We start from the raw sequence: 23,681 nt of genomic DNA, 5'->3' as shown, positions 1-23,681 counted from the left end.
TAGCTGTACGGCTCGTTATGCAGCTTAATATTGCAAACTGGTATTTCTTACCATATTATTTTAATGTATTGTCATAATTATAAACACACTGGTTTGTAGCACAAATAGTTTTACAGTTTACTGCATTTTGTCTTCTGTTTATTTAGCCTACATTGGAAGTCTCGCACATTCACAGAAAATAGCTTACTTCTGCGTTGTAAGGTGTAAATAAGGTGCGTAAATAATACAGAATGTCTCTGTTTTACTATTCGAAACCCTATCAGAAAAGACCTGCGACCCCTTTTTGGGTCACAAACCACTGTAAAATATACTAAGAGTCTCATAAAATATCTTCTGTTCCTCCCAAGGTCTTTTCACCCAACTGAAACTCTTTAAAAAGTCTTAATTTGTTAAATGGTGTCTGCTATTTTGATGCAGTACTAGTAATTGTGCATATAACACAAGAGCAGCAGTGACAGAGAGGAGGTCCATGCTGTCTTTCACCATTACAGCCAGTTACCGCCTCTCTTATTCAATGAAGTCTTACTCAGGGAAATTAACATCAGATTTGAACAGCAGGTGGGGCTTCCTGTTTTCCTGAGTGGGAGCCAAAGCAATTCATGACTCAAGGTTGCACGGACTCTGTTGGGCACAAGGCACATTCTGCAGCAGGACCATATGAGGGCCATTCATAATACTGACAACAATAGCAAAGCACACTGTCACCTCTGAGAAAAGCCCTGTTTCTTTCAGCAATCATTCGCGATTTGATTAATTTATCACAGTGTACACACTTGGCACAGCGGTGCCAGGAACTGACTTCTCTGTCAGCTGCATTATGTTACTCATTTTATCGAATTCTTTGTGGTCTAGTGTTCAACAGATATGTGTTTCCAGAGGATATGAAAGAAATATTTAGCTAAGGACATGATTTAACTTTGCAACTATGTCAACTAACTCTCATTAGATTATTAGTAGACTGTTGGGGTAAGTAGAATAAGTTGACGTACTTGCAAAGTTACTTATATTCAGTAGAATGTCTGCTAGGGGAACATCACAATAAAGTATATTAAGCAGACAGTCTAATACTCATGATGACTGGCAGTTGACATGTTGCAAAGGTAGTAGAATGTCTAAAGTGGATTATCGAAATAGTGTTACCATTTGTTGGATTTGGAAAATGATTATTTTTGGGACTGTTTACACCTGACCACTTCATGCGTTTTCTGTGCTCGGACAGCTATCTGAAAAGATCCGAAATGACCATCGAAACGCATTCGAGACGGATTTAAATCCGATCGCTCAAAAACAATTTCAGACGCATTCCAAACTAAAATGGACAAGTCTAAATGCATCTGGTTGTTGAAACCACATATGTAAATTGTATTCCTCCCAACAATGCTAAAAATAAATAAACGAGTGAGAATATGTTATAGGCTATATTTCATGTTACTGCAGCACGCGTCACCGCAGCTGAGCAATCTATTCATCAAGTTAACGTGCAAACTATCGCAAATCACAGAGAAAGTAAGTCGCAGACGATCAACTCACAATCATTAAAAGTAAAGAAACGAAATGATCTTACCATTGCTGTTTACGCTCTTTTCTTGCGGTCTTTGATTTTGAAATTATCTGATGATCAATAAAATTGACGTGAACTCCAATCTGCATATTGCGCGGGAATTGAAGATCGGATTTATATCCGTTTTGTGAAAACACATTTAGGCCTAATGTCACCAGGTATAAATGGAATCGTTTTGATAAATCAGATAGCTATCTGATCAGTAAAAACGCACGAAGTGACCAGGTGTAAACAGGCCATCTGGCACTTTCTTCTGTATAGACAAACTATTATATTTATTTATTTGTATGTTAATACTTAACCGTAAAAGGTCTTGACCTTTACAGTAGGCTACTGTATTTATTAACAGTTAAAATCGTACAGCATAATTTTTATGGAATCTGCTTAAGTTACAATTTATTGTGGTAGAATTATTATTATTGTTAATATTGTCTTAAACCTGCTTCAGAAAATTGCAACTCTATAAAATGAATGGGTGGAAAATTCAAAGCTCATCATGTAGGCCTAATATTTAGTTTACTTTCATGAAGCTATGACCAAAAATAGCCTAAGCATTTTTCAAAGGTTATTTGCTTTTGTGACTATTTGTTAATTTTTTAAGAGGTTCTATTTTTGCACTTTACTGTATATTTTTGGAAAGTATCAGTTAGCGTTTTGTTTTCTTTCCTGTAAGAACAAAACATCTGTCCTAAATTGTCATAAGCAGGTATAAGCAGGGCCCTAGGGGCTTCTTTAAAACTGCATTAAACCAGTTAGCTATTTATTATGCATGGGATTACTTACTCCTATGAAATGGATGTATTGACAGCAGCTGGTAACATGAGGACTAATGGCAGGGAAGAGGCTTTTAATTACGATGGGTCATTTCTTTTCTCTTGGAGGCTAACGTGAGCTCTGTGTCAACCCATATATGTTAGTGGCTGCTCTCATCAATGGCCAAAGCTTTGTTGAGACGATGTTTGGGAAGGAAAGTTAAGAATAGTAATGAGATCATTTTACCAGTCTATTTTGCAGGTCGTAACCGTAGAAGAAACACAGGTGTTAAATGGAAAAGTGATATAAATTAAAAATATTATTATACATATTTAGAATTATATTTGTTACTATACAATATTAGTGCAATATTTTTTCTATAATATTTTAAAGGATATATGATTCTGCCGAATAGCTGTAAATATTAAAAGGAAGCCCACTGTAGAGGATAAATGATCTTAAGGTTAATAACGTAGAGTGGATTATTATACAGGTCTCTCTTCATGTTTGACAGATATGGCCTCAGGCTATGATGTGGAACTCAAGTGGTGTGTTATTCACAATCTGTCACCTGTTTTTCACTTTTGCACTTGTGCTTCTGACTTAAAATAGCATCACACCATTGGTATTTATAACGCAGCACTCTGCGTTATTAGAAATATGTACGCTTTATCTAAAACAGGGCTTATTGTGTTCTGACATCACTGGCAATTCAAACTATAATTCATCATATGAAACAGCGGGGGGGTTTTCTAAGTCATTTTCTCCGGCTTCTGTTTTTTTAGTGATGGCCACTTTAGAAATCATTGGCCTACATTTTGTTTTGTGCTGGTTTTTGAATTAAATTCAGTGCCAGTTTTGTATTTGTGCATTTTGTGGCAATTTCACAATGTGGATTCTCCACAGCTACTTTAAGATGTGTGTGAGCGTTTGGCCTGCCACTCGTGCACAAGCACACCACCTGGCAACAGCGGCTGGCAGGAAGTGCACATTAAGCTTTGACTGCAGGCCCGAATCCTGAGACTGCAAAAATATGGGATTCCTCTCAACTGCTCAACACTTTCTTCTTCCACGTCCCTCTCCAACTTCAGCGCTATTTCTCTCTTGTCATCTCTAGTCCACTGTTGCCACGTCTGCTAATTCTAAGCAACTTTGGGCGTGTTTTCTCATCACTTAAATATGGGCAGTCGGTTGTTTATTTTGGGCTTATTTGTAGAATAGTCATGTATTTTGCTAGTGTCTGGCTTCCATAGCACAATCAAATATGGTTGACCACAACAACTGCTGTTTGAGTTCCACACTCATGTCATGGCATAGTTTTTTTCTTTTCTTTTTTTTCTTCTGGGTTTCTGCCTTTTACCTTCCCCAATAATGCATAAATATGCAAAAGCTCTTCATCTGAAACAACATATTTGGTTTAACTTTAAAAAGTAAGTAACATGGTTGCCATAACATTTCGAGGTCATTATGTTTCCATCACAGTTAAGATTTTAACTTGAGCACAAAATTGGAATATCACATAAAACATTTGCGAATAAAGCAGTTTCCATCCCATGAGTTCAAGCAAAAAAAAAAACATCACTTCCTGGGAAATTGGCGCAAAATATCTGTAATTAAAATGAAAGTTGCTGCAATGGGGGAATCCACTGTGGCTGTTTTTTCCTCCATCATAAATTACTTGCAACTCAGTGCACGCAGACGAAACACAAACAACGCTGGCATGTTATCTTGTGTTCGGATCATTTTGATGACAGACCAGGCATTTCAGAATGATCAAACTAACATTTGAGATGCTGTGCATTGAAATTGGTCTGCTGGTTAGTCCAGTTATCCAATCAAATTCTCTGTTGAGGCAAAGTCCTGTGAGATTTTCATCGAAGGATTTATTCTGTTAAATGTTTTTCCATCATAGTTTATGAGTCTTCTTGTTGGATAAAAAATGTATCCACCTCATTGAGCGCATGTGTTTTTAGAAGCATTTTTAGAATTTATGTGCATCTTTGAGTTTCCATCCAATGTTTTTTTTATGCGATATCCCAAATGCGCAAAAAAAAAATAGGTGGATGGAAACATAATTGAAACAAAAAATTTGAGTTAATACAAAAAAAGATAGAGAACAAAATCTATTTCTTTGTATTAACACATTTTCTTTTTTGTTGCAATGAAGTCAACATTTTAAGGCAACCAGGTTACTTATTTTTTTAGTTAAACCAACAAATAATTTATTTTACAGTGAGTTTGCTTATTTAGACTTATGTTAGTGAGGCATGTCGCCTGTTTTTGGCTTGTTTTGCCAGACCAGGTTGCTTTTTTTTCTAGTGAGATCTGGCAACACTGCAGTAGTCTTTACAATGGAACAGTAAATGTTTCCAATTTCAGTGCTTAGGGGTAGGCGGTGTTGAGAATCGACATACATATAATTGTCACGTGTTGGTTTTATATCTTTCCTAACATTTGATGTATGCACTTATTCATTTGAGGTCAAGTGGTAAAGAAAGTGACTGCTCTAAAGTGATGGCTCTAAACTTATGTTAAAAGTTTAATGCTAAGAAAAGGAGTGCACTCATTTTGGTAAAAGTCTGGGGAATAAACAGGACACGGCAAAGCCCATGCTAATCTGTGACTGTCTCCAGTGTATCCCAATTATTTGGTAACATGCTGCTTTCTGCCGTGTCACATTTATGTAGAGAGGGAGGCGTTTGTCTGCATCATTCATATAATCCATGAGTTAATCCAGTGCTTTGGCTTGTTAGCTTCTGCATTTAGCTAACAAGTACATCTTTCTCCATTGACAGTCAATTTGACATATCCGTTGATTTTGATTAAAAAAAAATTTGTGTGTGTGTACCATTACAAAACAGTTTAATGCAGTTGTTCTCTACTTATTTTGCTTCCAGATGTGTTCAAAGTTCTTACTTTTCACAGCAAGCATCCAAAGTATAGTCATTTTTGTGTTGATGATCATGTCTAAGCATTCAAAGGTTGTAAACACAACATCATCCACACAGAAGTAATGAAGAAGCTGAAACCAAACAGGATTACAGGTCATCTCTGCAGTCACACATGATCAGCAGTGCAGAAAATTATTTTATGAGGGGCTTCTGTTAAAATATTCCACAAACAACAAGTACATGCATCCATAACAGCTATTTAGAGAGTGATCTAAGTTTTGTGTCAGCTATTAAAACTATTAAAATAAGTAGTTCCTTAGAACTATGGATTGACTTACACCTACTTGCCATTAAGAGAACATCAGTGAAAATGACAAATAACAATGGGAAATTATTATATTCCACAATCACAGTGAATTTATTCTTTACTACTTCACTCTTGGTTAAATCTTTTTTTCTTTTTTTTTTTTTTTTTTACTCCATGATACTATGGCTTTTTACAAAAATGTTACAGACTTTTTCATTATGTTGTCATTGCTATTTATTTACAGAGTATGAAATCATATAAACAAGTTATGGAGTACCCCAGTTTTTATTACAGGTTATATTTCAGGCTTGTAAATTATATTTTAGATCATATTAAGTTAGAGCCCGAAGTAAGTTCCCAGAACCACTGTTTCTTAAAAAAAAAAAAAAAAAAAAAAAGCATATATATATATATATATATATATATAAAAGAATAGTGAGGTAATATAGGGATCTTTTTCCCCAGCATATGAACAGTAGCTATCTATTTTTGCTCTATTTTATCTATTTTTGGTTATGCCTGTGTTCTGCTGTGCTCAGAGGCTTTAATACTTCAGCTCCACAAAGAAATAAAAACATAAAGCTTTTAACATAGAAGAAAGGTTCTCAATGTTTCAAGTAGTATTCGTACTGAAGAATCACAGCAGGCTGATATTTCATTACATTTTTTTCCAGAGCATTGAAGCTCTGAGATGAAGGCTGTACAATATGCAGACAATCATGAACAAAATGGAAAAAATACCTGCTTGATATGCCATTATATTATAGAGAGCTTTATTCAGAGTTAGGCCTGTCTTTGTCTTTGAATCATTAGTGAATAAAGGTTAGCACAAAATTAAAGGATAGCATAAAATATTATGTAGTGTAAGTCATAATAAAATGATAAATAATGTCAGGATTTGTCAAAGTACTTATGAATAATGGAAAGCAAAAATACTGTTGCTATGGTTACCGACACAACATCTGTTAGAAGTGTCTATTTATTGCATTGCACATCTTTTGTAGTGAAACGTGTGAAAGCGCAGTTTAAATGTGTAAATATACATGCTTATGCTATAAATAATGCAATATTTGGCTAACTTTAACTTAAGTATTAGAGTCAATGATACAGAAGTTGCAATAGTTTTTTTCTTCCCTGTTGTGACGTATATCCGAGTGGTTCTTGAACAAGGAAATGTGTTGGGTGGGACTTGATTTTGTCCATTCTAAATTGATTAGATTTGGATCTTTGTGTTTTGCTATTGATGTGATCTCAGGTTGTCCCGCCCTTGCGTCAGTAAACACGTCATCAGAGAAGAGTTTTTGCAAGAGGGATGGGAAGTTATTTTGATTAAAGATTACAGGGAACATAAATAGCCTATAATAATAATAATAAAAACAATGATATGCACGGATAAATCATTTATAATAAATACTGCAATATTCCATAAAATAAAAATGGCCACTTTTGATTTCATGGTGATAGATAAGTTTCGTTCGTAATAGCCTAAGTCACTTCATCAGCAAACTCCTAAGGACTTTAAATGAGTAGCCACGTATATTTAGGTCAACATTATTTTTATCGTCTCTGCACCGAAACTGCATTTGGCATTGAGTGTGGACTGCCTGCCGCCCTTTCTTTAAGATGGGAATGCCTCATTCATTAGTAATCGAGTGGCTATTTCAAGAGGTGAGTCCACGATCAGCAAGGGCTTTGAATCGCGCGTGTTCTTAAAATTAGCCCCCACCCACCCAGCCAGTATTTCCCCGTCGTGCCTCCTTCCATGCACACAGCAGCACATGGTTACAATCAAGCCCATAAATCAGGCGCCTCCGATCGAATAGTCCGAATTAAGCACACATGCACATCAGACAGGGGCTGCTGGCTGCTGTTGCAGCAGAAGAAGCGAGGGAAACAGTCACACATCAGGGGGAGGGATGGAACCAAAAAGCCTCTATAGTGATCAATATCTGACTGTCTTGTTGCAAATCGCTGCAGTGCTTCACAGGTGTAGTGAGTATTCTCATACGGATTGACTGAACTGGAGCCACATGTCACATGTGCTTCATAGGAAGAACCGGGGCATCATCTGCTGCAAGCTGGATCTGGAGGAGGATGCTGCGGCAAGTGATACACAGAGGGCTGAAAGCTTCTTTCTACTGGCTGGGTTTGTTCGTGAGTAGGCATCCGGTGTTCTTCCTCACCGTCCCCGCAGTCCTGACCATTATTTTCGGATCCACGGTGCTGAGCCGGTTTAAGCCCGAAACGGACCTGGAGATCCTGGTCGCCCCGACGCACAGCCTCGCGAAGATCGAGAGGAGTCTCGCCAACAGCCTCTTCCCCATCGACCAGTCCAAGCACAAGCTGTACTCGGACCTGCACACCCCCGGCAGATATGGCAGACTCATTCTACTGGCCCAATCCGGGGGAAATATCCTGGAACTGGCCGAGCAGGTGCTCCAGGTGCACAAGAAGGTCCTGGATATGCGTGTCAATTATAAAGGCTTCAATTACACTTTCGCGCATCTCTGTGTCCTGAGCCACCGGGACAAGAGATGCCTCCTGGATGATATCATCACCATATTCGAAGACATTCGCTTAGCTGTTCTGTCTAACAGCACTTTTTCCAAGGTCCCCGTGAGCTATCCAAATACAACGTTAAAGGTAAGAGACATATATTGTCTGGAGTACAGCGGCTGTGTGCTTCAAAACCTCGCGAGCCGCCTAACGAGACAGCGGTTTTTTTCGAGGGCTTTGAGACGCAGCCTTTGTGTGCGATGGATCGACATTGCAACAATGAAACTGCAAAAAGGGAGCTCGGCATATTGCGACTGTGCCTCATAAAACATTACGAAACGATCAGAATTATGAATAGACCCGGTTCTGCTGTATTCTAGTATGTGCAACATCTGAATCAGCTGCATAGTTCTCCAGCACTGCACTCTGAGGCTGGTGATGCAATGTACACTAAAAAACACTTGCAGAATCTAGACTTTTATCTTATTTTTTTTCACAACAGTATATGTTAGAGGACGTACCTTCCTTGAGCACTGTATCTAATAAATAAAATGATGGCAACAGATAAGCAGTACTATTAATTAAACAACTGTTTAGAATCGAATAGGCTATCAGATGAGCTGCATTAAAACAAATGATTCAACTTGAAACATATAACTAAAATATTGAGTTAATTGGAATTACAAGAGCTACTAACAATTATTAATTTAAATTACTGTTAAGTTCCCCTAAGAAGGTTTCTTAAGTTGTATTCACCCCAAAAAAGTGTTTAAAAGCAAATTTCCCCTTTATTTGTATGGTTTCTATGAATGTTTAGAGAATCAGTTATGGAACAAAAATGCCTTAAAACACTATATCAATCAACTAACTGATCATTTTAGAGGAACAAATACATGCTATCATGCTAAAGACAACAAGTTTCTGAATATGACAATAAACCAACAACAGTTTTTTTGGGAAACAGTCAAACCATATTATTATTTCAGGCCCCAGTGCATGCTGGGAAGACCAGCTCAGGAAATGTGAGCTTAAGGTGCGTTTATATGAGAAATGCTTGTAAACTGCTTATATTCATCAATAATCTAAATTTGGAATTATTCAAACAGAATAAACATTAGTATGTAGTAGTATATTTATATGCCCAATTTTTATCATAAACATGTGAACATAATTCTGTCAAATAGTTTATATTTTTCATTTTAATGATCAACTGTAGCACAGAATCATTTCTTGCAGTGTATTGCTCATTGTTAAATTTCAAATGACCTTAACTGAGACTGAATATTTGAGACCTATAAAACAGTCTTCATCAAAATGCTGCACTACCCACAGACGTAAGACTAAATAAAACACAACAGTGCAGCAAGCCATTGTTTTCCCAAGCTTACATCAGTAGGAGTAGGAGTAGGAGCACGATCCGTGTGAATGAGGCGCTCACTGTGGCCTCTACAAGAGCTCATTCAAATTGTGTCAGTCTTTTTCAGAACATCTTGAGGCTGTATTTCTGCATCCAAGGCTGCATCACTCACTCAGCATAGGGTGATGCACTGTCCAGCTCATTATTGGATTCTGAAATGTTAGGACTACTGAGCAAAATACAATAACTTTCAATCTTCTCTGGATTTTATTCATTATGCATTCTTTTGGTGCAAAACTGTGCCGTTCAACGGTGGAGATTGTCTTAATGTCTTAATCCAGCTTCATGCTGTGGTTTGAAATCAGCTTGTGTTTTCTTCTGGCCTGTTTTGCTTGTCTGACATTTAGCTAAAAGACACTTAGTTCACACTGCTTCCTCGAGAAAGTTTTTTTTTTTAAATGGAAGACAATTTTAATACTTTGTTTAAGTGTGTAAAATCCATTCAAATACCAGAATAAATCCACACCAACAAAGCTGCTTATTAACTGGTTTGCTGATTCTGCAAGTCAAACATGTTTATAATGTGGAATTAATATTAAGTTGCAGCCAGGAGTTGGAGTAGGAAAACTCTGCACTCTGTGCAGTTTACAAATTTATAAAAGGTTTATTAACCACAGATGTATGATTTTATAGGATGTATTTCATTTTTATATATTATATTTAAGGTATATGGATTAAAGTTGCAATTTTAAAATGTTTTACAATCTGTACATGGCTGCTATTGCTATTTCTTCCAACAGCCTGTACTACAGATCTCAATCCTCAGATGTTCCAAGCGTACCAATTATTCAACATTTTTGGACGCCAGATGATTTACACTGATTGCAAAGTACACTTGTTAGATTGTATTCAAATGGGATTTCACTCATAACAGTTTCCTTTATTGAATGAAATAAATTAGTAACCGCTTTGTTTTGGCCCTAGGATGGTCGGGTGTCCTTTATTGGCCATCAGCTGGGCGGCGTGGCTGTGTCCGCAAATAGCCGGGACCAACAGGTCAAGTTTGCTCGCGCCATCCAAATCACCTACTACCTCCGTAACCTTGGCCCAGTGGTGCAGGACATCATTGCTGAAAAGTGGGAGAGTGAATTCTGTAAGCTGGTGCACCAGCTGGCTACAGACAGCGAGGAGCTGCAAATTCAGTCGCTTACGTCCTTCAGTTTATGGCGGGACTTCCACAAGACAGGAGTACTGGCCAAGAGCGAGGTACTGGTCAGCTTGGTGCTGGTGCTCCTGGCAGCCACCATCTCCAGCTCTATGCGGGACTGCTTGCGCGGGAAACCCTTCCTGGGCCTGTTGGGTGTCCTTACCATATGCATCGCCAATGTGACGGCAGCTGGGATTTTTTTCATCTCTGATGGGAAATTTAACTCTACGCTGCTTGGGATCCCCTTTTTTGCCATGGGTAAGTGCGGCTTTGTTCACGGATACTGTGGTGATTGCATGTAGGATTATTATAATTGCTGTGTGATTCCTCAGGAGGAGGTGGTGGTGGTGGTGGTGGTGGTGGTGGTGGTGGTGGGGGGGTGTAATTGTTTTCCACAGCAGTCATCAGGGTCAGTGCTTTTGCAACAATGGGCTTCATCGTTACAGAGGGAGAATTTGTGATATAAGGAATAGAAATGGAAGATAATTAGTGGCCAACATTTTTGTGATACAATGGAAAATCTTTCAATGTTTGCCTGAAAATCCAAAACGATGGTAAAGAATGTCAAGTTAAAATGAATGAAAATTGATGTAGCATTAACATTACTCTGCAAATCTCATTGATGGTATAGTTAATGTACCACTTATGATACAATACAATACAATTTTATTTGTATAGCACATTTAAAAACAACTAGCGTTGACCAAAGTGCTTAACAAGGCAAAAGATATAGAAAACAAGCACAATATCAACATAGTACACAAGAGATACACACAGAAAATACACATATCAAGATATTTTAAAAGCTAATGAAAATAAATGCGTTTTCAAGGAAGATTTAAAAAGTGACAAAGTTTGTGCAGATCTAATATGCGGCGGTAAGCTATTCCATAGCTTGGGTCCATAGGCTGCAAATGCACGATCACCCCTATTTTTTAGTCTGGTTCGTGGGACAGACAGAGAGTTTGAATCCCCCGATCTTAGTGATCTTGCTTGAGATACTGGATGGAGCAATTCAGATAAGTACAGTGGAGCCTGTTTCTGTAGCGACTTAAAAACAAATAACAGAACTTTAAAATCAATTCTAAATTTGACCGGTAGCCAGTGTAGCAACATCAGGACTGGTGTGATGTGTTCGAATTTACGCTTCCCTTTGAGGAGGCATGCAGCTGCATTTTGGACTAGTTGTAGACGGGTTACCAGAAAGCCATAGTTTCAATTCGTCCAGGCAGTCCATTAGAGGTTTTAAAGCAAACTTGTCGTCACGCTTCAGAGACAGGTAAATTTGAGTGTCGTCAGCACACAAATGGAAGGAAACTCCGTGTCTAGATAAGATGGAGCCCAGAGGTAGCATATACAGATTAAACAATTCCGGGTCAAGAATAGAACCCTGCGGAACACCGGACCCCAGTTTCATTTTGGATGAACACTGTTGCCCGATGTGAACAGAGAAGCTTCTATTAGACAAATATGAGCGGAACCAATTTAAAACAGTACCCCGAAAACCCGTGGACGCTTCGAGACGAGAGATTAAGATATTATGATCAACCAAATCAAATGCAGAGCTGAGATCTAACAAGACCAAAGCCACAGATTGCCCAGTATCAGTGGAGAGCATTATATCGTTCATGACTCTTAAAAGTGCAGATTCAGTACTATGACGTGATTTAAAACCGGACTGAAATTTCTCATAAATCTGACTATCAGTTAAAAAAGACTGGAGTTGACTCAGAACCACTTTTTCAAGAATTTTCGAGATAAAGGGCAGATTTGAAATTGGGCGATAGTTACTCAGGATTGACGGGTCCAATTTAGACCCCTTAAGTTTAGGCAGAACTGAAGCATGTTTCAGGCTGTTTGGAACAACCCCAGTACGAAGACATTTGTTGATAATAGACAACAAGTCAGGACCAATAGCACAAAATACTTGCTTAAAAAATCTAGTAGGAATCACATCCTGAAAGCAGCTGGTAGGTTTCAAAACTGAGACAATCCTAGTCAGAGAGTCAAGAGTAACAGGCTCAAAGACAGACCATGTAGAAGAGCATATGGGCACTTCAAGTGGCATAGAAGTTAACGAAGGCATTTGAGATCTAATCAGTGAGATCTTCTCTTTAAAGTAAATCGCAAAGTCTTCACAGAGAGAGTCAGACATCTCTGGGAATTTGTTAGTGGTGGGATGAAGAGCAGAGTCAGTTACTGAAAATAAAACATTAGGCCTATTACTATTAAGTCTGATCAGTTCCGAAAAATAGTGTTTTTTAGCAGATTTAGCAACTCGCTGAAATGCAGCGAGTGATTCCTTTAAAAGTTCATAGGAGACATGTAGTCCGTCCTTATTCCACTTGCGTTCAGCCCTTCTACAGATCTTTGAGAATGAACATTGTCATTTAACCATGGTTTCGCCACATGATTGAGTTTGTTTTTCTTTTTTCTGATAGGGGCAACAACATTTTAAACATCAGAGCAAATAGAATTGAAACATATCAAGTGGTTATCAGCATCTAGGGAGCTTAATGGTGGAACCATGGCTTGATTCGCAGGTAAACCAGGATATAGTGCCACAAAGTCCTCCTTAGCACATTCTTTAAAAATTCGAGTTGTCCGTGAATAAGTATGAGGTTTATGTATAGAAGCATTAAGAGGCAGAGAAAACAGAATCGGAAAATGATCCGACAAGCCAGTATTACTGATGCTGATGTCTGATACATGTAGTCCACGTGTTAAGATTAAATCTAAGGTATGTCCCTGGATATGAGTGTGACCAGACACCCACTGATCCAGGTCAAAAGAGGCAATAAGGTTCAAAAACTCTTTAGAGAGTGGGTTAGTATCACAGCATACATGAATGTTAAAATCTCCCAAAATCTAAATTCTGTCATATCTCGTAACAAGATCTCCCACAAACTCAGCAAATTAATTTAAGAAATCCTTATTTGGCAGAGGCGGACGATAAATCAAGACAAATACCTGAGAGATTGTTGTTGTAGGTTGCACCAATTGCACTTCAAAACTGCGACAAGGGCTAGTTGTTAGACTGCGGCAGGGCAAATGTTTTTTAAACAGTGACGCTAAGCCCCCTCCATGGCCAGATAGCCGCGGTGAGTTAAAGAAAGAACAATCCTGTGGGACAAGTTCTTAACTCTTAATGGACTTAACTCATCCGGCTTAATCCATGTCTCAGTGATAAATAAAATGTCCAAATCCTGCGTCGTGAAGAAATTGTTTATTAAAAATGTCTTGTTCACCACTGACCGAGCGTTGATCAAAGCCATTTTAAGTGGCTGTGCAGCTTCCTCCAGCTGTATTGTTTGAGTTAGCGAACAAAGATTGGAATGATTTACTCCACGACGTCGAAAGCTGGGTGAGATGACGCGCGAAAGTGCGGACGAAGGGCATCCGATAACAGGTTGAAGCCACCGATGAGAAGAGAAAGACCACGCAAAGGCACCAGCAAGGCGACGCTCATGGGTTAGCACAGGACCAACACACACTGGTGAAGACCGTGCAAGAGACTTTAAACGAGCAGCAATTCCACCCCGCTTGCCACGCATCCTCCAATGCCGTCGCCTCCAGGGAAGACCAGCGGGACACCAGCGCCGCTGTACAGGGAGGTGCTCGCACGCAGGTGGGGGAAATCGGCAATATTCATCAACGTCACCCTTGGTTGAGTCGATAGCCATGCGGATGTTTAATAATGTTTGACGATCATACACAAATGACATATTGCAGTCAGAAGTCAGTAGCGACAGACATAAAAACAAACATAAAAAATATAAAAAGACAGAATTTAAGAGTGAGAAGGAGAGCAGCAGACGGCGTGCCACATACAACGGCGCCATCTTATAACACGCAATTCATCTTATAACACGCAATGATAGACCATTGAATGTCTGAGTAAATTGTTGGCACTTTTACATAGAACAATCATAGTGTGGTGAAACACACTGATGTAGAGCAGTGGTTCTAACAGAAAGACTTTTACATGGTATGTATACCGTGGTATATATAAAGTATTGACAAGTGGTAGTGATCTACAATGATTCATGTCTAGTTGTATAGAAAAGTTATTTGGCATAGGCCCCGTCCTTGGTCCAAGTCCTGGGGGATGCAGATTTGGCTGATCCTGCCTGAAGATGAAGGCAGGGGTGAAGTCTACCCCTGACGGATGGACAGGGACCAACCTGGTGGTGGTAGGGAACATGAGCGTCATCAACTGCAAACGTAAAACAGAGAGTTCAGTACTTATATACTCCAAATGTCAAGCAGTGATAATTTGGCCATACCTAATATTTATGAATGAATGCAGTGGCATTGGAGTCTTCCTGGTAGAACTTACTCTAAAGCTATCATTTCTCACCTAGTGGTTCATCAACAGAAAAAACGAAAACAATAAAAAAGCAAAGATATGTAAGTTAAATTATGCAATTAACTATGTAATTGTGTTTGGTTAGGATAGCAAAATGAAACAGAGAGAACACTTTCCACATATTGTTTGTTGTTAACATCACATATCGTGCATCCAATCAAATTTTGTGGGGTTTACATATTCATGTAACTGGGTAAAACCACCTTGCCAAATCAGGCTGATGACAAAAACCCTCATTCGCGAAAACCATGAACAGAGCTTTGCAAGGTAAAACCACCATACTGCAATATACGTAGGTCTGTGGATGACAGGCGCCTGTGTTCTAATGTGTGCTTCTACAGAAAGTGTTAATATATTCAGTTTAACAGTATGATTGTGAGTGTGATGTTGCTTTTATACGTTAAACTGTTAAGTGAACAAGTAGTTAGTTTTGAATAACTTACATTTTAAAAACAGTATTGCTCATATTTTTGCTTTGCCAATGGAAATAGTTCCAACGAAATCAACCATCTCTGAGGAACACACAGTAGTGGTGTTTAGTACCTAAATGAATCAGTGTTTTAAACGATGAGCGAATGATTCAAGATTCAATGACTCTTTCGTCCCTAAAATGGATTGGTGTTTTTCAACTTATCTGTTTATTGAATGATTCATTGACTCATTTAGTCGTCTTTTTATTGAACGAACCAGTGTTTCGAATGAATCGGCCCAGTGAATGATTCACTTACTCACATAAAGTCAGGTAACTGTGTAACCTGCCGAGAGTCACAGAAAAATAAGTGGATAAGCAGAGAGATGAAGAGTAATATAGAAAAATACATTGATTTCAATATTAGATTTTTATGATATTTTGTTTATTTTTGTATAATTTTCTTGGTGACTTGATGACCAATGTAAAATCTGGTCTCCTCCATAATACACATGCTTGACTTAAACTTATTCCAATATTAATCATGTAAATCCAAAACGGGATATTAAGGAAACAAACACCTGTCATTGCACCAATTATTGCAGTGTGAATCTAAAGGAACATTTTAATCTGCAGAATTAGATCATTTTCTTTCTATTGTTCATGCATTTGGGGAGAATAAAAAGGAACAGTCATTAATTTCCAACAGTGCTATGTTCTTTCTGCTGTGTTATTTTTGTGGACCCCTGGGAACACAATCTAGCAAGCTAAAACAAACTTGGAAATTTAACGAACTCCAAACTCAACACATCTCGCAGGTGTTAAAAACACCCTTAGATTTTACACCTGTCTAGGTTGCATTAGATGCCCTTAGGTGACGACTGTCACAACCCGCAACTGAGTGGAACTAATTAGCTTCGGATTTAAAGTACGTCGATTTGTTTTCTCCCATGGAGGTAGAATCATGATTCTCTCAAAACAAGGATATACAGGGTGCAAAAGCACAATTACAACCTGCGGAGAATAACCGCTTACAGCTTCTTCTTATTCTCTGCGATGGGTTTGGTTATTGTAGCAACGCAATAGAATAATCAACCAACAATTACATGTGGCTTCCTAATTAAAGAAGACAGAAACATTGTCAGTAGAGAGACTGACTGTACTGTAGGATTTTATGATCATGAATGTCCTTGTGGAGCTTGTGGATCAAAGGTAATAATGCTCGGTGCTGTTCTGTATACTGACCTCTTAAGCTTCAGCCAGGCATTTACGGTGTCCCTAATGATCTGGACCCTTCAGATGCTCAGTCTTATTGTAAAGCTAGCCCAGCGTGGAAGATTAATTGCTCCCTGACCACTGATTTTGAGCTCTTTGCAGGAGGACCTGTGATTTACTATGCTTTGCATTTGAGCTTCACAGGAAGGACAATCTGGAGAAATAGATTTTGTCCCGCCGGTGAAGATGAATGTTGACACTCTACACGGCACATCACAATGTGCTGCGGGGTCCCCGGGGTGGCTCTGTTTGGTTGGCGAAGTGACAATGGATTCAAGTTTGTGGATGATACTCAAATGAAACTGTGGCCTGTTCCTCACAAAAATTTAAAGTATGGCTTCAGAAGTCTTGGAATATAGTGCTTTGTTTGGACTAGTTTTATGGTGTCCTTTGGTACTTTTTAGACAGACATGGTCACAAGGAGCAAAATAAAAAATTCTGGTAACACTTTACTTTATGTATTATAAAGGTATTCATAATGTACATTATAATGCATTATATATCTTTTCATAAATAATTGTAACCAAAGCTAAAAGGCATTATATATTTTTTTGCAGATTCCTTGTTACATAAATTGGTGGTTTGTTATGTGTTTTAACGCATTATACTTTCTAAAGGTGTAACAATGAATAGATCATTTTTATAATGCATTAAAACTGCGATAACAATTAATCTTGAGACCATACAATTCATTATAAGGTGCATTACAAGGCACAATTAATGCATTAAAAATACTTTTATAATGTATTATATATAATTAAAGTGTTACCAAAATTTATCTTTAACGGGACAAAAAGGTTGGAACCACATAAGGGTGAGTAAACAATGACAGAATCTTCATTTTACGGTGAACTCCCTTTTAAAGGACTTGGCAGAAGATGGATGCTCTGCAGAAAACAATGTGTGACACTGTTGTCTGAGACAATGAATGGAGTGTGCGCTATACCTTCACTTTAAGTTTAGAGGTTATTTTTATTCAGACGCATACAGCAAGGGCCTATTTATAGACTTGCTTCCTGCCATACATCTTAGCGGCGGATGCTTTGTTCTGCTGGGACAAATGACAGGATAGGAAATCAATGTCAAAGTACGGACTCACCTCCTGATCTAAGTGTACGTACAGTAAAGCGGCTTGCTGTTGTCTATGTTTACGTACTGCATGATGAGCCTTGATCATGAAAATCATAGAAGTTATAAGGCTAGTTCTTATACTAGCAAAGTTATTTTAGATATTTCAAAATACAATTAAATATATTTAAATGTAAGGGATAGGATTTTTCACACACACAAGAAATTAAAATTTCTGTCATTATTTACTCAAACTGTTGTCTTTTCATATACCACAAAAGGATAATTTTTAAAGAATCTTCAGACAGCCAAAAAAGGGTTATATATAATTAGCATATTATAGTATAATTTAGTATAATTATTAAACCGTTTTATATCTGAAAAAAAAAATCCACAAATCGTGCAAGTAGTTTTAATATTTCAATCTGTGCTTCCTTCACCCTCTCCAAAAATAGTCTGATCTTCTGCTCTGCTGAACGTTCTGAAACTGAACAGATGCGAGAAGTTCATGTGGTGAGCGAGTCATGTTGACAGCAAAGAAATGAAAATTCATAAAAGAAAAAGAAAGATGAAGCCAGAAACAGGCATAGGTTACTCAAAAATGAAAATTCTGTCATCATTTACTCACCATCAAGTCGTACCAAACCTGTATGAATTTCTTTCTTCTGTTGAACACAAAAGAAGATACAGTATTTTAAAGAATGTTGGTAACCAAACAGTTGATGGGCCCCATTGACTTCCATTTTTTTTTTTTTTTTTTCAAACAGACCATTGGTGCAAATGCTGATTAATTTCTCATGTCTTCACATCACTGAAATTAAGTGGACAAAGACCTGTTTATAGTTGCTATTCTGTCCTTAAATGTGATTTTAGCAGCTCATTTACAATTTTTTTACCTATTGAGTAAAATACAACTAAATCTAATCAAGCTAAATCTTTCAAATTTAACAAAGAAAACATTGCTGCACCTTTAGATTGATTTATTACATCCAAATGAGCACATATTTTTTATATAATTGAACTAAAATAGAGTTATGATAGAGAACTGATAAGCATAATATAGATCAGTTATAAAAGAAAAAAGATGAAATAACAGACAAACACAAATAAAAGAACAAATCAAAGAGCAGATTTAGTCAAAATTAGGACAAAGATGACTAGATGTTAGAGAACTCTGACATTTTGTCATTGACACGCTACTTGTAAAAAACTAGCTTGTTATTGGAAAAGCAACAAACAGTTGTTTGAAAAAAACATCTGAGTTATGCTACTAATTGTAGCATATAAGCATGCAATGTAGTTAAATGTGGGTTTAAAGGTGCATATATCTGTCATGAGCCATATTGTAAATATGTGTGTGTGTGTATGTGTGCACGCGCAGTGGTGTAGTCACTCCCCAGCATGTCAGTTCTATTGATCGAGCTCATTTAGGGCCACAGACTGTGGAACAGCATGTGCCCTGGGATCTGGATCATCTCCTTGCAATTCTCTCCACACAAGCATGATTGTGCCTGGTCATGGCTAACACACATTCACTGTGCCTGGGAAGCCCAATCACATCTCAATCCCCATTCCAGAAAAAAACATGTAGAACCACCAACATTTACAGCAGACCTTTGCTGTCTCCCTCTGGAAAATGATGGGGTGTTAGTAGATTGAAAACTGACCATGTTGAATGCCATTGATTTGCCTTAGTGCTAGAAGGCAAGAGCAAGTCGTGGGGAAGAGATTAGGGGTCTTACCAAATAACTACTTATCACAAATGTCTTCAAGCATCACATATTACATGCCATTAAGCCTGTGGCTGGATAATTTGCCATTGTCAGGAGGAAGAATCAGGGTGAGAAAGGTTTGTTGGACATCATAAGCCAAAAGAAAAATTTAATTTGCATATTTGTTCAGACATGATGTGCCACTACTGAATCAGTGCATGAAATAGAAATAACAGACGTCCAGCTATTCTTCTGCCTTCCTCCGTTTGTCATTAATATTCCAGTCCTTTTATCTTTCAGTTGTATGATTTATGTTTCACAGGGTTTTTTTCTGATTGAAAAAATTCCGCAAGATTGGAAATTACGGGAATGGATTTTTTTCATTTAGTGGCTTAGTTCAAGTGAAATAATTTACATTAAAAATGCAAGAGTGCTTTGGATTAAAGCTGTTTGAACCTGACAATATTTTTACGCTGCTATACCACTAAAAGGAAAAGTGCTGTTTTTAGTGTGGGAGTGCAGTTGAAATAGATCTTCCGGTGAAGGCCTTGAACACACTGATGTATGCTGACAGTGGTATGTTTTACAATGACATGAAATACTGTCAGATTGTAAGGTAGATACTCCCATGAGTTTTTGTAACTGAAGCCACGGCATATAGAAACTGAGCGGCGTTAAAGGGAGAACGTGAGCTATTCAACCATTTCCATGATTGCTGCTTTCCATTTAGGATTGATATATTGTTTAAAATGGTACTACTGTTGTTTCTACTGTATGCTGTAGTTTGCTGTCTTTTTTATATCAATGCAGCATCATTATATTGTGTAAAACTGATAATATTTCTGTAAATTTTGAAATAGTGTGGCCCACATAGCACAATAAATCCAGGGCGTTTTGTTCAGGTCATTTGACAGCAGAAAAGTAGGCCAAAAGAAAGATCTGAAAGTTTTAACTATTCATTCACAATGGATATAAAGCTCAAACTTTTTATTGGTCTACTTTTATTGGACATCCTTTTTCATATGTGAATACTTTGTACTTTCTATTTATTGATATTTTTAGATTTGTTCTTTATGTTCAGCTTAAGAGATCTTAGGGCAGTTTCTTCAGTCTTATTTATAGGTCTATTGATCATTTCTGATTTCATTTTTTAAGGAAAGATAAAGATAACTCATTGTCACCTAACATAATGCATTTACAGTACTGTTATGTTGTTGTTTGACAGTAAACATTTCAAATAAATGCTGATCTTTTGAACTTTCTATTCATCAAAGAATTTTCAAAACTTTAAAATATATCAAAACAGAAAAGAGTTCTTTTAAATTGTAACTATCTCACAGTATTACTGTAGATTTTTAATCAAATAGATGCAGCATTGGTGAGCATAAGAGACTTAACAACCCCAGACTTTTGAATTGTAGAGTATTTTACTACAATTCTGTTCAAATTCCATCTTGAAAATCTTAGGTTATACATTGAAACTTATCCATTGCCAAACACAGCTAAATGATGGTTCGGAGAGTCAACAGCAAGACTGATGAGGTCCACTCCAATGAAATTACGTGCGAGTAACTCGAGCCCTCTGCTGATTTACATGCAGTGCATTTGCACAAGCCTTTTCATTAGCAGCTGGAGATGCAGCAGATGTGTGGGGTGCCACAAAAAGCAGCAGCCATTCAATGCAACGACAGGAGTGTCACACCATTCTCTCCATCTTCTGACTGCAATCGTTTGACTGGCTCTGCAAAGCGCCCAGCTCTCTACTTTGGCACTGTTGTGTTGAGTTTTGTGCAAATTGCACACCTAATCCTTAGCAGCGGGATTAACGGTGTGCTGTGATGTGTGCTGTGTTAAGATAAGGACATATTCACTGTCAAACGAGATGCTAATTTTGGGCACTTTTGTAATCCAGCGTTCTCAGCATGTTTTATTTTTATTTTTTGAATGAGCAGCACTGCCTTCATACTGATAATGTCATGAGACAAAATGAAGCGTGAACAGTAAAATTAAAAATTTCTATATGTTTTTTTTTTTTTGGTCTTTGTTTCCACTACAAAACTTACCTTAAAGCATTTGAGAAGCTTTTCCTTTAAATTTTTGAGAAATAAAAATGTGTAAGATAATAAGGCTTGTTTTCCTTGTTTTATGCATAAACTGAAAAATGAAACAGATATACCGGAAAATGATTTTGTGATACGATAGATAAAAAGCACAATAAATCAAGATATTTTTGTTGTGACATTTGCTGCAAAGAAGGACTAAGATAGTACCATGGTATCAGATGTAATACCATGCTTCTTTAATTTAACACATTATGGTACGGTATTAAATGACATCCACATTATTTGGTACTACAATATACTTTATATGACCCCATGGTAATACCATGTTGCATGTCCAAAAAAATGTGGTAATACCATTATACCATTTGGAAATAAATAAATGTACAAAAAATACTGCACTACTTCTAGAATAGCTGTTCAGAGGATATATAGTCTATTGTACGTGTCTTGTCACTGCAGCACAGAAATACTGACACAGTATGGAAATCTGTGTAATATTTTTCCCATCTTCTGTCACAACTGGACATGCTTTATTGGAGGTGTACGAAGGGTCCATCCGTAGGGTGTTTTCCTGCAAGTGATGGATGTGTTTGCAGCTGCTCTGGTGCTGAAGTTTTAAAGCAGTAATTTTGTTTAATGACTCACTGCATTGCAGCGAGAGAGGTGATGCAGCTCTTTATATTAAAGCCATGGCTTCAGAGTAGCTTTCCTCCAGCCGGTGCCGACTAGAACTGTCCACAGGAGGCCTGTGACAAACTGCCCTCTTTAGCTATGTGGAATGTTGTACCTGTCCACCAGCACCCAGAGACATGAGGAACAGCCCTTTATTTCCTACCGTACCCCTTGTGAGACGTGCAGGGAACATTTCGGTTCAGTTCCCCAGGTGTTCTCTCAAAGTAGCATGGGAAAATCTCTGGGGGAAGGAATTCGCTACGAATGAATTGCACCCACTGTTTATTTGCGCACGCTGTCTGTATTGTTTCAGTGCCCGATTCACTAAAGGAATTATGCAAATCCTGTAACACACAAACCCAACACAATTTTCCGCAGTGGAACTCCTCCTTTTGCAGGCCGGTTCTGAGTTTTAGGTTTGTAGGATGCTTTTTCAACAATCCTGTTTACAACACTGGGATCTGAATCTACTTTTGTAATACACTGTAAAAAAATTACAAAAAAATACTCTTTCTCCTTTAATTTAATGTGTTACTTGCCATTTGTTTTTAATTATTTGTGAAATTTACTAGAATTTCCAATTTCTAAGTAAATTCTACATAATTGTTTTCCCTGTGTACTGGGAGTGTACTCAAAGTTAGCATTGTTGGGAAGTAACTAACAAAAGTAATGTCTACTAACTTAACTACTTTTTTTCAGATGCATAATAGTATATCATCTATAATAGTGTTTCTTTTTTCTCTCTCTCATCTAGTGCTGGAAAGACTACTAGTGAGCAGTTTGTTCAGGCAGTTCATAAATGAAATACATACAGCGGGGGAAATAAGTATCGAACACGTCATCATTTTTCTCAGTAAATATATTTCCAAAGGTGCTATTGACATGAAATTTTCACCAGATGTTGGTAACAACCCAAGTAAGCCATACATACAAAGAAACAAACAAAAATTAAGTTATGTGTAATAATGTGAAATGACACAGGGAAAAAGTATTGAACACGTGAAGAAAGGGAGGCGCAAAAAGGCATGGAAAGCCAAGACAACTGCTGAAAACTTACAGTAATTAAAAAGCAATCCAGCCCCCTGTCAGTGGAAATTATTAACAGCTGGTTCAGTCCCAAATGATGGCCTACAAAAAGGTCTCATTGCCAAGGTGTCACACAAGACACATCTCATGATGGGTAAAAGCAAAGAGCTGTCTCAAGACCTTCGCAACCTAATTGTTGCAAAACATAATGATGGCATTGGTTATAGGCGCCATTCTGAATGGTCCAGTGAGCACTTTTGGGGCCATAATACGGAAGTGGAAAGACAATAATTTCACCATAAATTTGCCTCGACCAGTGCTCCTCACAAGATTTCTGATAGAGGAGTGAAAAGAATAATCAGAAGAGTTGTCCAAGAGCCAACACAGTAATGGAGTCTTGCGTGGTGAGCGTGCATACAGGCCATGGCGGTGGAGTGCATTACTTACTGTTTTCTTTGAGACAACAGTACCTGCTATCTGCAGGTCTTTTTGAAGCTCTCCACAAGTGATCCTTG

At 37.8% G+C, this 23,681-nt stretch overlaps 1 protein-coding gene across 2 annotated transcripts in view; it reads left to right on the top strand.

The window, feature by feature from the left end:
* Positions 1 to 5,960: 5,960 nt before the first annotated feature.
* The window catches only part of ptchd4 (patched domain containing 4), a 35,039-nt gene continuing 17,318 nt past the window's right edge, over positions 5,961 to 23,681 (top strand). Inside the window, exons 1-2 of one of the 2 annotated variants that reach the window (XM_084090953.1) lie at positions 5,961 to 7,981; positions 10,350 to 10,830. In XM_084090953.1, the coding sequence (XP_083947079.1) occupies positions 7,550 to 7,981; positions 10,350 to 10,830 (913 nt within the window). In that variant the 5' untranslated portion in view covers positions 5,961 to 7,549. Of the gene's footprint in view, positions 8,156 to 10,349; positions 10,831 to 23,681 lie in introns of both variants that reach the window. The other variant, XM_084090952.1, reaches the window with a different exon arrangement.

This window comes from Abramis brama (genome assembly GCF_963993115.1).
Source record: "Abramis brama genome assembly, chromosome: 18".
NCBI lineage: Eukaryota > Metazoa > Chordata > Actinopteri > Cypriniformes > Leuciscidae > Abramis > Abramis brama.
The sequence above is the reverse complement of the archived record's forward strand: the minus strand, read 5'-3'. Positions and strand labels throughout refer to the sequence as shown.